This window comes from Eptesicus fuscus, chromosome 11 (assembly GCF_027574615.1).
Source record: "Eptesicus fuscus isolate TK198812 chromosome 11, DD_ASM_mEF_20220401, whole genome shotgun sequence".
NCBI lineage: Eukaryota > Metazoa > Chordata > Mammalia > Chiroptera > Vespertilionidae > Eptesicus > Eptesicus fuscus.
Window position 1 is genome coordinate 59,230,461 of NC_072483.1, and position 12,625 is coordinate 59,243,085.

The 12,625-nt window shown below is 53.0% G+C and overlaps 1 protein-coding gene across 6 annotated transcripts in view; it reads right to left on the reverse strand.

Annotated features, from left to right (window-relative positions):
* Positions 1-377: 377 nt before the first annotated feature.
* ASB1 (ankyrin repeat and SOCS box containing 1) overlaps positions 378-12,625 on the reverse strand; it is a 39,444-nt gene continuing 27,196 nt past the window's right edge. For 2 of the 6 annotated variants that reach the window (XM_054723056.1, XM_054723059.1), the window contains exon 6: positions 378-901. In XM_054723056.1, coding sequence (XP_054579031.1) covers positions 546-901 — 356 coding nt within the window. In that variant the 3' untranslated portion in view covers positions 378-545. The remainder of the gene's footprint in view (positions 902-12,625) is intronic. The other 4 variants (XR_008557428.1, XM_054723060.1, XM_054723058.1 and 1 more) reach the window with 4 other exon arrangements.

The window sequence follows — 12,625 nt, forward strand, 5'->3', positions numbered from 1 at the left end:
AACAACCCCAGAGCCAGAGGGATTCCTGCAGGACAGAGAGAAACCCGACTGTTCCTTTGCTCCCTCTGGGTAAGAAACAGTGTACGATTCTTGTCAAAATACTGGGGATCGAAGAATCCCTAACAGGGGCCCAGAGTGGAGCCTGAAGCAATGAGATGAGTAGCAGGAGCAGCTCCCGATCTGCCTGATCTCAAAGCTGGACATTTAACTGATGAGTCCCTCCATGTGAAAATAAACAGAGACGACCCAGCTCGGCTTCGTGCCACAGAGAGGAGGGAGGAGTGAAGTCTACACCACACGCGCACGGCCTGGCCTCTGTGTGGGTGTGCGTGTGCACACGTGCGTGAGTATGAATAAATGCATCAGCACATGTGTGAAATGTGCTTTAATGTCAAGCACTCGGATCCTCCATTTGCCTCAGAGGTGGAGGCACTCAGAGTGACAGTCAGACGCAGCCTGAGTACGGAGGAAAGTCCAACCTAATTAGAGCGGCTTCCCGCTGCTCCTCCTGGGGACTGGGGAACCCCATCGGATCCGGGGCGGTTTTAGAAGGAGCTAACCATTATCCCATCAAGTACCGACAACTTCCCATTTAACCCTCCCGAGTCTGCAAGGGTGTTTAATGCCATGAAAACTATTGAAACCCTGCAGGACTCTGAGGAAATGGTCTGCTGATTCTCATCAGTCCTTCCAGAACCTCCGACGAGGCGGGAATTCTTCTCTGATGAGTCTCTGGCTCCAAAGCTGGATGGGCTTTTGGAAGAAGCAAGAGCTTTGATGTGAGAGAACAGCCATCCCATGAGCCAGCAGATGGGCTGCCCCTTGAATGGACCAAGGAGCGAGCGGTTCTGTTGATTAGCTTCGACAAACTCCAGGGCTCGGGCAGGTCCTGCCATCCTGACTGGTGAAAGAAAGAAAAATGCCGTAACAATGTACATTTATAAAAATAACATATGTTCTTACACAAATGAAACCCCAAAACACCCTCTCTCTTATCCGCTACCACGGAGAAAGAGGAGGAGGAAGAGGAGTAGGAAGAGGAGGAGGAGGAGGAGGAAGAGGAGGAGGAGGAGGAGGAGGAGGAGGAGGAGGAGGAGGAGGAGGAGGAGGAGGAGAAAAGATCATGGACTCTGAAATCAGGAAAAGCTGCAGCCACTGACGGGTGCTCCGGGGCTGGGGGGCGGCTGAAGATGTGCAGAGAGGACTCCTAGGCTGAAGGCAGGAGTCTCAGGCCTGGCATGCAAGTCAAGGGTTTTTGTTCTCACTGATTTGGGGCAAACGGAAAACCCATAGGAAACTGCTGTCTCTCGAAGATGGATAAAACAGAAGAAAGCCAGCATCTTAACCTAAGAAAAAAATTCAAAACCAAAAACAAAATATAGCAAGAAAGCAGATGAAGAGAACACTCCAAAACACTTACTGCAAGAAATTAAAGTTCAGGAAAAAGCTGCCTCGTATTCTCAAGTAAATGAAAGAAAACATGCAGAAATATATACATCTAGCTACCTTTTTTCAAGCAACCTTTTTTAAGTGTTCTCTAAGTCATTGTGCTAAGTAAGTACTGTACATATATCATGTTAGTTGAGCCTTAAATTAAGTGTTATTTTCATTTTACAGATAAGGGAAACTGAGACTCAAAGAAGTTAATTGATAATTATAATAACAATAAATGTAACAGGGAGAAATTCACTGTTCCAGTTTATATTTGCTGTGCAACAAGTCACCCCGAGAGCTAGTGGTGTAAAGACCATTTTATTATGCTCACAATCCTGTAGGTCAGTGATGAGGGAGGCCCCGTGAGGAAAGCTCATCTCTGCTCTGCAAGGTCTGTCGCCATAGCCACCGTGGTTCAAACGGCAGGAGACAGCGGGATGGCTCAACCTGGCCATGTGTCTGGGCCTTCTTTTTTTTTTTTTTTTTTTTCCAGCTCATTCTTGCTTTTAAAATATTCTTCTTTTAATAACATTTATTCTATAGATGTAATATATTTTAATTCTCTATGAGGATACTAATATAATTCTTTCTAATTTTAATTTTTAAATCTACTTTAACTTCATTTAAATTCTAATTATAATTTTTAATTATAATTTATTTTTTGTGTTCTTTCACATTTTTTTATTTCGTATAATTGACATACAACATGTTATTAGTTTCAGGTGTACGACCTAATGACTCAATATTTGTGTATACTGAGAAATGATCACCACAGTAAGTCTAGTTAACATCTGCCCCACATGTAGCTTACACTTCAATTTAAACATTTGTTCATGTCCCCTGGGCTGCGTCTACTCTCTGCAGAGCCGACGGTTCTGTCTGTCATTGGCGTGCGGTCTTCATGCTGTCTCCCTCCGTGTCAGGCTGCCCTAGGTTTGGGCTAAGACATGAAGAGAGGATGGTGGTGGAGAAAGAGCTAAGCGGTGAGGCGGGGGAATGTAGCTCCGTGGTCATGGAGTGTGCCCACAGGCCCGGCTGCAGGCTTGTGGGTGTGGGGCCTGCCCCACTGGGCAGCTGACTCCCTTGCTCCTTGGGCGTCTGCTGAGTCACCTGAGCCGCTCGAGCTGAGTTGTTCCTCTGCTGGTTCCGACTCCCACAATGGGGGCCCCCCCTCAAAGACTGAACATGGGGTCCCGGTGTCAGGCATTACATAAAGAGACGTCTCATCTCAGCTTTACCCACGACTGGACCCCCACGTCTCTGACCCAGCCTGCCCACGAGCCATGCTGGGTGTGGGGCAATCGGGAGCTGCTCAGTCAAGCCCCGGGTGGAACAAGGCTGACCGGGACCCTGTGTCACCTTTTCTGGGGTCCCATGACCACAGTCGTGGCTGAGGATCCTACAGCGACGATGAATGGGGAGCAGGAACCTCCTGGGCTCCAGGCCATGGCTGTGGTCCACCTCCTGCCCCTGGACATTAAAGTGCAGCGGCAGCCGAGGCTCCTGAAAGCCAGGTCACCGCAGAGCAGCACCCTCCCTGCCAACTGCCCAGAATCTCCGAGAGGCTGGCCAAGCCCCCCAGCTCCAGACCAGAGTGCCTGCCCAGCCCCCACTCACATCCATGCCATTGCTGGGGTCTCACTTCAGACCCAAGAGACCCCGAGTCCGTCTGTGGCCCCACCAGACCGAGAGCGTCCCCGTGCCCAGCCTCCTGCTCCTGAAACTGGAGCCACAGGGGTCCGCCCTCACCACTGCCCTGGACGCTGGGATGGGGGCTCCCGCACACTTCCCAGGAGGGCCAGCGTGGCATAGCAGCCAACTGTCCCCCACCCCTGCCGTGCCCTTGAGGGGCAAGGCAGCCTCAGTCAGAGAGGAGCCATGAATTGTGGTCCCTCGGCGGCTCCTCCCCGGCAGGCAGCACGGGACCCCGCGGGCACTGTCACTTCTGAATGGAGCAGATGGACTGCCACACTCCGGACCCGAGCTCAGGCCTCGTTGCCGGGAAACAGCGTGGGTTCCCACCTCATCCTTCACGCTGGGAGTGGAATTGGTGGTGCGGGAGGTGAGGCCTGTCTGCATGGCGGCCGTGGGCCCAGAGTTAATGTGTCCCCTGGAATTCGGGGTCATGTTCGGCTCCCCGCCCTACGTGTCTGGACTTTAATATCACCTCCTACCTACACCACGGTCCTGTCACAGCCCGGGAGTGCCGCAGCCCTGGAGAAAATTCCTTAATAGACTCTGAGTGTTAATACCCAGCGCAGTAAATAAGACGAGACTCAATGTTCCTCGGGGGACAGAAGTAGGCACTTCAGAGTCGTAAAAACGCGGCTTTTCCACAAAACCATCGCATTCAACATAAATAGAGAACAAGAGGGCACTCGGGTTTGTTCAGCTTGTTTATACTAAGTGCGCACAACATAAAAATCACCTACTCAATTTTTAAAGCCCTTCTGCTCCATCGTAGTTTGAGAGGTTTTTTTAATACTCTCCCCATTTTGTGGTGTCCAAACAGTGAGAAGATACAAAGCTTTTTAAGTCTCTAGACTCTTCCCCCCCCAAAAAAAAAAAAAATAAGAGAAAACATACAAAGGAAGGCAACCACGCCTGACAGCCCCGGAACCGTGTGGCTGCCTCCAGGGGGCAGGGCTGGAGGTGGCAGTGAGCACAGCTCTGCAGTCCCACCTCCTGGGGCCCCCCCCACCCCCACAGCACCCCTTTCTAAGTGGTCACATGGGTGCTCACACCCACCACCCTCCCCAGCAAGACCCCCTGGGAGGCACCGGGCAGACACCCCAGCTCTGTCCTCAGGAATCAAAGAAAAAGGATTCACTGCTCTGACCACAGGGGCTAACCAGAAGGCCCCAGAGAGGCCCCAGGTCAGAGGCCAAGTTCAGGGCCCAGCGCTGCCCACTCACTCGCTGTAGGACCTGGGCCCCACCTCTCAGGGTGGCTGAGAGGAGTGAAGTCAGCCACCTGGGAGGTGTGCGGAGTGCCCGGGGCAGAGCCTGGCACCAAACAGCAGTTACAGCTGGTGAAGAACCGTTACCACAGTTTTTCGGGGAAGCAGCTGGCAGCAGGCAGCGGTTGGAAGGGGCAGATCACCTGGGAATGAAAGGACGAGCTCCTGTCCGAGATGGAGACGACGTGAGGAACAAAAGCCCTTGGCCCGCCTCCACTTTCAGAATTGCAGGACCTTCCCCGTTTACCCCAGACCCTGCTGACCTCTGGACTGAAAGAGAGTAAGGGCACGTTGTGGCAAGCCACGAGGTTTACGGCCATTCGTGTTGTGTGCCTGGCTCTTAATTTATAACAGAGACCCAGTGTTGACACAGGAAGGCTAATGCCACTGTTCCCAGTTCCCTCGAAGACGGAGGCTGCAGGCCACGCAGGCCACACGAAGCCTGTCACACAGTCACACCGGAGCAGACACACAGAGCTGTGGGCAGGGCCTGTGGGACGATGATGGCGGGAGAACCAAGAGTCCCCGAGTGGAGATGTCGCTACAGCAGGGGTGGGGAACGGCCGGCCGTGGGCCGTATAAGGCCTGCAATATCATTTGGTCTGGCCCTGCCCAGACCATTAGGGGTGCGTTAATAAATGTTTGACCATATACAGCAGGCTAATGTTTAAGTTGATCATTTTGTGAGGCCCACAGACGATGTTGTAAGTCTCCAAAGGCCCTTGGCAGAAGGTTCCCCACCCCTGCGCTGTAGGATCAGTGCCGGGTGATGGTAACAGAACCACTGTGGACAGGAGAGCTCATTTGCAGTGGAGATGGAACCCAGCGGGGATTCGGTCTGGCCCTGTGACTCAGCAGATGCACAGAGGCTGGGAGTGACAGGTGTCCATGAGCCGACGCAGCACTGGTGTGATTAATGCATGAGCAGCACAGCGTGTCACAGCAGCCCTGGCTCACTCATGCTCACTCCTGGGAAGCGGCCTGCCTGCAGCTGACGCGGACACTCAGAAGAGGCCTGAGAACAACGAAACAACTAGGACAGAGGCCGCTGGACGGGTTCCGCAGACTCACCCCCATGGGCGCTGCAGACCACGTGTCCCAGGCCCTGGGTCCACCAGGGGTGTCCTAGCATCCTGGCCATCGGACAATACGTTTAAGACTGGCTTCTCAGGAGCCACCGTCCCTCTGCGTGGACAGGACATGCCCGGGAGGGCAGCTGTGAGCAGGGCCCTGGTTGGCCTCGGCTTGGTGGGTTGACGGTGGTCAGTGCATCGCACCTGAGGGGACCCGAGGGCCAGAGAGAACCAGAGGAAGGCCAAGCCCCAGACAAAAGTGCCCGAGGCCACTCCCCGTCTGCAGGGAGCGTGGAGGTGGCCGGTCCCAGGACAGTCTCAGCGTTTTCTCGCGACTCCGCGAGTTCAGAACTCAGCCTGCGACTGGCTGCAGCAGGAGGAAGAGTTACGACTTGTGAGTTTGGAAAGCGAGAAGCAGCCGGGCTCCCCGCACCCCTGGGAGATACTGGGGTGGGAAGTTCAGGATCAATTTCAACTGCAAAGACCAAGGTGATTTAGGAGGTAAAACATTTGCATTTGTGTCAGATTTCCACACCTTCCCCTGCAGCTCCCCACGCCCAGCCACACCGCATTGCTCACCTCACCCCTGACGACAGCAGGCCTCAGGGGCTCACGTCTGCAGCTTAGAGCCCCGCAGCGTTGCCTTGGGCCCGTGGAGCCTTCCCCGGACATGACCCCCTGCCTGTGGTCTCAGCTCAGGGCCCAAGCACACACTGACCCATTGTGCACTAGCTGGGCTGGCCCCAGGCCAGACTCCCCACGCTAGTACATATTTTTCAAATCCCACCATTTATGTATTTGGTTTGGTAGCTTTAGGCTGATGATGTACTTAATTTCACCACCATATTGAGTTTGAATGAACCGAAAGGAAAAAAAAACACACAAATATAAAACAATACCTGACCAAGCTCAATGCTCTGGAACAGGTGTTTCCTATCTACACACCTCGCCACTTTCCTCCCAGCACCTCGCTGGGCCCCGAGGCATGTCTTTAAAACAGCTTTGCGATAAGGGGCAGGGCCCAGCCCAGCTGGACGCCCCTTGGGGCAGCTGTCTCCCGGGTCCATTAAATACAGCAGGACACTGGAGCTGGGCCCCCCCCCCCCCCCCCCCCGGGACCATTGGAGCCGCCTGGATGAGTTTACATCCATGGGAGAAGAGAAGGGACCAGGACTGCCCTCAGGGGTCGCCAGTGTTTAGGGGAGCCTGGCAGATGGAGCCGCCAGAGAGGTGGGAGGGAAGCTGGGCGTGTGGCAGGTGAATTGTCTGACTTAACTGAAATGACTATTAAATGTCACAGCTCCCCTTGCCAGGCCGGTGTGGCTCAGTGATTGATCATTGACCTATGAACCAGGAGGTCATGGTTCAATTCCCAGTCAGGGCACACGCCCAGGTTTGAGGCTCCATCCCCAGTAGGGGGTGTGCAGGAGGCAGCCCCTAGATGAATCTCTCTCATCATGGATGTTTCTATCTCTCCTTCTCCCTTCCTCTCTGAAATCAATAAAAATAAATTTTATAAATAAACAAACAAATAGATAGATAGATACAGCAGGTTGAAGCTGGTTAACTATCTGCAGCCATCAAGTCTGTCCACCTTCCACTGCAGGGGGGCAAGAGTCACGTGGCCATCTATGGACAAAGCGGGAGGTCCATAGAAACTTCACCCACCTCCTTCTAGAACTGCTTTACAAAAGTCACTTTAGTCAATAAAAAGGCAGAGTAGCAGAATAAAATGCTCAGTCAGCAAACCCATATGTTTTTCAGAAGTTGTTTCTTCTCAGGCACCATTGCAGAGAGGGCCCCCCCCACCGCTCAGGCCAGTGGTGGACGCCTGCCGTGGAGGGCCTCAGTCCGAGGCCCGAGGTCTGAGGCCTGCACCCACACCATTTGTGGCATTCATTGTGATGAAATGGCCCGCACCGAAGTTATTCAGAAGTCCCAGCTTTGGAATCAAAGCAAAGTGGGTTTTACCTGGGCTCTACCAGTCACTTGCTGTGTGACCCCGGGGGAATTTCTTAGCCTCTCTGTGCCTCAGTTTCCTCATCTAGAAAAAGGGAGTGAGATACTCCCAGCTTTCAATGAGATAATACGTGTGTGTGTGTGTGTGTGTGTGTGTGTGTGTGTGTGTGTGTGTGTGGCCTGACCCTGGTCATCAGAACCGCCTCCAGGCAGGCTTCCCTGCAGCAGAGGAGTAAGGTCAGGCCTCACCTGGCCAGAGGGGTAGCTGCTGGGGAGACCCCCCAGCCACCCCCAGGCTGCTATGTGCACCTGGAGTCTGAGTTCGGCATGTGGAAAGAGGTGAACTCATTTGTCAGCCCCGGGCCTTTGCTCCAGGCAGTAGTGACCACGTGCATGGAGTATGGTTTAACACAGAGAAAATGATCCACAACTCCCAATACCCTCAGCCAACCTGGGCCACCAACATCGCATTCTTCGGAGGATTTTCAATTCTCTTGCCCACCTCCCCAAAACAAACCTCTTAATAGGAAACTGTAAATGAGATCAATATAAAGGTATCTTTAAAAGCTTGTTTTGCTCTGGCTAGGACCCCATAAATGCATGTATCTGTTAAGCAAATACAGCCCCAGGATGTTTCACTAAGCATCAGGGCCCTCTAAATTCCTGGCCAGGCCCAGCCCCTCGAGAAGAACAGAATTTAAGAGCCGCAAGAACGACCACTTAGCGGGGCCGGCCCCTCAGCTTGTCACAGGGCCCTTTGTAGGACTGAATATATTTTGGCTTGGGCAGAGAAAATGCATTTGCCAAAAGGGTTATTCTTACCTTAGCAGTGATTCATTTAAGTGGTTTCCCGGGAGAGGTGTTTTATTATGATTTCTCAGCTCTCCGCTTGGCCCCTCCCTTGCAGTGGGTCTGGGCCTCTCATAACACACAAACGATCCATTCACCATGCCCTGTCCCATCCCCCCTTGCCCCCCTCACCTTCCCCAGGTGAGTTGACCCTCATGTCCCAGAGGTGGGCTGGACTTGGGAACAATCCCCATCCAGAGAAGGAAAGCCAGGCCACCCCATCCCTGGTTCCCAGGACTCATGGAGGCCCACCCACGGCCACACTCACGGGGTCAGGTCCTCTCCCACGTGTCCCCACTGTGCTGGCCACCCCCTCAGGCTCTAACATAGGAGGACACAGAGATTGAGAAAAGGAACTTCACTTGTAAATAAGGTTTGCAAGGGGACCAGGCTCGCCAATAAAAATACAGCAGGCATTTAAAGGAGCAGCCTAGCAGGTCAGAAAACTTAGACAATAACCGCTCTGCTCCAGCCAAACATCAGAGGGAAACTGGCCCCACCTTTGCCCAGCACAGCACAGGCAGGAGCCCAGGCACCGTAGCCCCGGCAGTTACAGGACAGCACCTGTCGCCTGTCACAGGCCTCACCTGAAAACCACGTATCATAGTGAGAACCGGGCGGACCTCAAACTGAGTGAAAAGAAGACACCAATAGCCCTAACCGGTTTGGCTCAGTGGATAGAGCACTGGCCTTCGGACTGAAGGGTCCCGGGTTTGATTCCGGGAAGGGCATGTACCTTGGTTGCAGGTACATCCCCAGTAGAGGGTGTGCAGGAGGCAGCTGATCGATGTTTCTCCCTCATCGGTGTTCCTAACTCTCTATCTCTCTCCCTTCCTCTCTGTAAAAAAAATCAATAAATTTTTTTTTTTTTTAAAGACACCAATAGATGCCAACTACGACATGGCAGAGACGTTGGAGTTATCCAGCCAAGATTTTAAAGCAGCCAGGATAAGAAGGCTTCAACGAGCAATTGTAAATATGACTAAACAAATTTTAAAAATGCAAAAGCCCCCCCCCCCCCCCTCCCGGCCAGCGTAGCTCAGTCGTTGAGCACCAACCTATGAACCAGGAGGTCACAGTTTTATTCCCGGTCAGGGCACATGCCCAGGTTGCAGGCTCAATCCCAGTGTGGGATGTGCGGGAGGCAGCCGATCAATGATTCTCTCTCATCCTTGATGTTTCATATCTCTCTCCTTCTCTCCCTTCCTCTCTGAAATCAATAAAAATATATATTTAAAACGTAAAGTAAAATAATAAAAAATAAAAATTCAAAAGCTTCAGCAAGACATAGAAAGTCTCAACTAAGAAAAAATATATTTTTACATGGAAATTTAAGAACTAAAAAGTTCAATAACTGAAATGTAAAACTCAGTGGATAAGCTCAACAGCAGAATGGAGAGAATAGGGGAAAGACTCAGTGAACCAGATGTTAACTATAATTAAAATAAAGTTTAGTCCGGCCGGTGTGGCTCCATGGTTGAGTGTACACCTATGAACCAGGAGGTCACCATTCGATTGCCGGTCAGGAGCACATGCCCGGGTTGTGGGCTTGATCCCCAATGTGGGGCATGTGGGAGCAGCTGATCAATGATTCTCTCTCATCATTGATGCTTCTCTCTCTCTCCTCTCTCTCTCTCTCTCTCTCTCTCTCCCTCTCTGATCTGAAATCAATAAAACAAAAATAAATATTTTTTAAAAGACTCGGGAGACAGAACAGACCATCCAAATTGAACATGGAGAGAAAATATTTTGAAAAATAAGGAGTATCCAAGAGTCAGCCTTCGAAGGAAAGTTTTATTCCTCCATCTCCCATGACTCCTTCCCTCCTTTCTTCCTTCACATCCGCAGCCTCCTGAGCCCACAGAGGAGCAGAGAGAGGAGCAAGTCAGAACCAAGAGCATTCCAGGGCTCCGGCACCTTCCCACTCGCAACTCCCAACGCTGCGTCTGCCGTCAGAAGGGGTCACACCACTCAGATGGGTGTCAGCCCCAGGCAGAGGGAGCCTCACTTCAAAGTGCGCCTACAAAATTCAGTGGTAATCGGTGCGTTGTTCCTTGGAGGGGAACAGAACTGCTGTAAACGTCCCCGGGGGACGGGCCCTGCCAGGGGTCAGTGTGAGTGGGAAGTAACATCCTCTGAAAAGGCTCATTAACGGCACGATCACCAGGGCCGGGTGAGGCCAGGCTGGAGGGCGGCTATGACAGGCGCACGTGGGCCAGGTCACCAGCCCTCCCTCAGGATGTTCTGAGGGCAGGACCATGGGTTGGGGTGGGGCAGTGGTGGGGGGACGTTGGAAACAGACAGGAAGAAGTTTGTCAAGGCTGACCATGGCCAGAGCGAAATAACTCACTCAACTATGATCAAGGGCGCCTCTCCCGCTTATGAATAACTCTAAACACTTTATAAGAATGCAGACTCCACCTCAGGCCTCTGTCCATGTGGGCCAAAGGTGAGGCTAATTAGAGCAGCTTTTGGAAAGACGCTGGAATGTGTGGGTCAACAACAACTCAGAGCCCGGGGCCCTCGAACACAAACCTGCCCCCCAGCCCACCCCTGCAGAGCGCCTGGGGAGCGGGACACCTGAGCCCATTCAGACCATGTCCAGGAAGCTATCGTCAAACTTGAACCTTAAACCACACCCCTCCACCCTTGCACAGGCAGCCTCCTGCCCACCCTCCCCATCCCAGATCTTCTAGATTGTTCTGGAAAAATCTTCTCCTCACAAGGTCCTCAGGCCCCAGGACACACCTACGAATAAGCCGGAATCTGCGTGGGCACATGGCCAAGCCCCTCCTGGGGGCCCACATGACAATGGGCGAGACACACATGTCATCTTGTCCTCTCTTTGCAGGCGGCAGGGCTGAGAGTCCCAGGCCGGGTCTGTCCTACCCGCCAGGCACCCGAGCAGCGGCTGCCGCTTAGCCGGGCTCAGGCAATGCTCATGGGATTGTCTTTGTTCCCTGGGGCGGCCGTAACACAGCTCCACCACAGGTGGCTTAGGACGGCAGAAATGCATGGTCCCACAGTTCTGGAGGCCAGAAACCCAAAATCCAGGCCTCGGCAGGCTGGTCCCTCTGCAGGCCCCAAGGGAGAATCCAGTCTAGCCTCTCCCGGCCTCCGCTGGCTGCCCGCAGCCCGTGGCGCTCCTCGGGGCTGCGTCAGGCCACGCTCTGGCTCTGGCTCCTCTGCGTCTCCAGGTCCAAACCTCCCGCCCCTTTAAGGACACCTGCCATAGTGCTGAGAGCCATCCTTATTCCAGTAAGACCACCTTAGCTTATTTACATCGGCAAAGACCCTGCCTCCGAAGGAGGCCACATCCACAGGGGTGGCGTTAGGACTTCGTCACATCCTCTTGGGAGACACCATTCGACCACGACAGGGGCGACTGAATGAAGGCAGGGACCGATAGATGGCCCCACGCAGGAGGACCTTCTCAAGCACCCCGTCCCCCCGTTTGCTGAGGCCTCTGCTGGTGAGGGCTCCCTGCACTCGGGAAGGTGAGTGCCTGCGGCCAGGAGGCTGTCACTGGTGCCAGCGAGGGAGCCTTCCCTGAGCAGACAGGTCCCCCCACCTGCAACTCCTGAACAGAAACGACTTCCCGTCACTCTCATAGCCGTGTCCCAACACCAAGCCACATGTGGTAGCACATGGATATGCGTGTGTGTAGTGTGTGCTCATGGGGGTATGTGAAAGCTGTGATATGGTGTGGCTGTGTGTATTTGGTGTGTGTGAGGGGTGTGTGTGTGAGAGAGAGAGAGAGAGAGAGAGAGAGAGAGAGAGAGAGAGAGAGAGAGAGATGGAGGGTATTGGGTGTGTGTGTGGTGTGCGTGTACATAGGGCATGTGCAGTCGTGACAGCTGAAGTTATCCATGCGCTTACTTTGGGAGATTTCATAGTCTATGGACTTACTGTGCTTCATAAGATAAACAATGTTTTTAAGAAACGAGGAAAGTGTCCCTGGGACAGGACAGGATGGCGGAGTTCTATTCCTCAGTATGAAATGAGGGCATATCCGTCAGCTGGGGCTGCTGGGCTGCTCCAACACAGAACTTCGTTCTCACAGCTCTGGAGGCCAGCAGGCCCAGGTCAAGGTGCTGGCAGGGCTGGTTTCTGGTGAGACCTCTCCTCCTGGTGCAGAGGAAAGGGAACCACGTGGTACTCTGCTTGTGAAGTTAGTTTACCAACCGTCAACACCAGCCAAAAAAAAAGCCTACAATCCATAAATAAACCCATGCCTATATGGTCAATTAATATTTTACAAAGGAGGCAAGAACATCAAATGGGGTAGAAGATAGTCTAGCCTGGCCGGTGTAGCTTAGTAGTTAAGCATTGACCCAGACGAGGAGGTCAT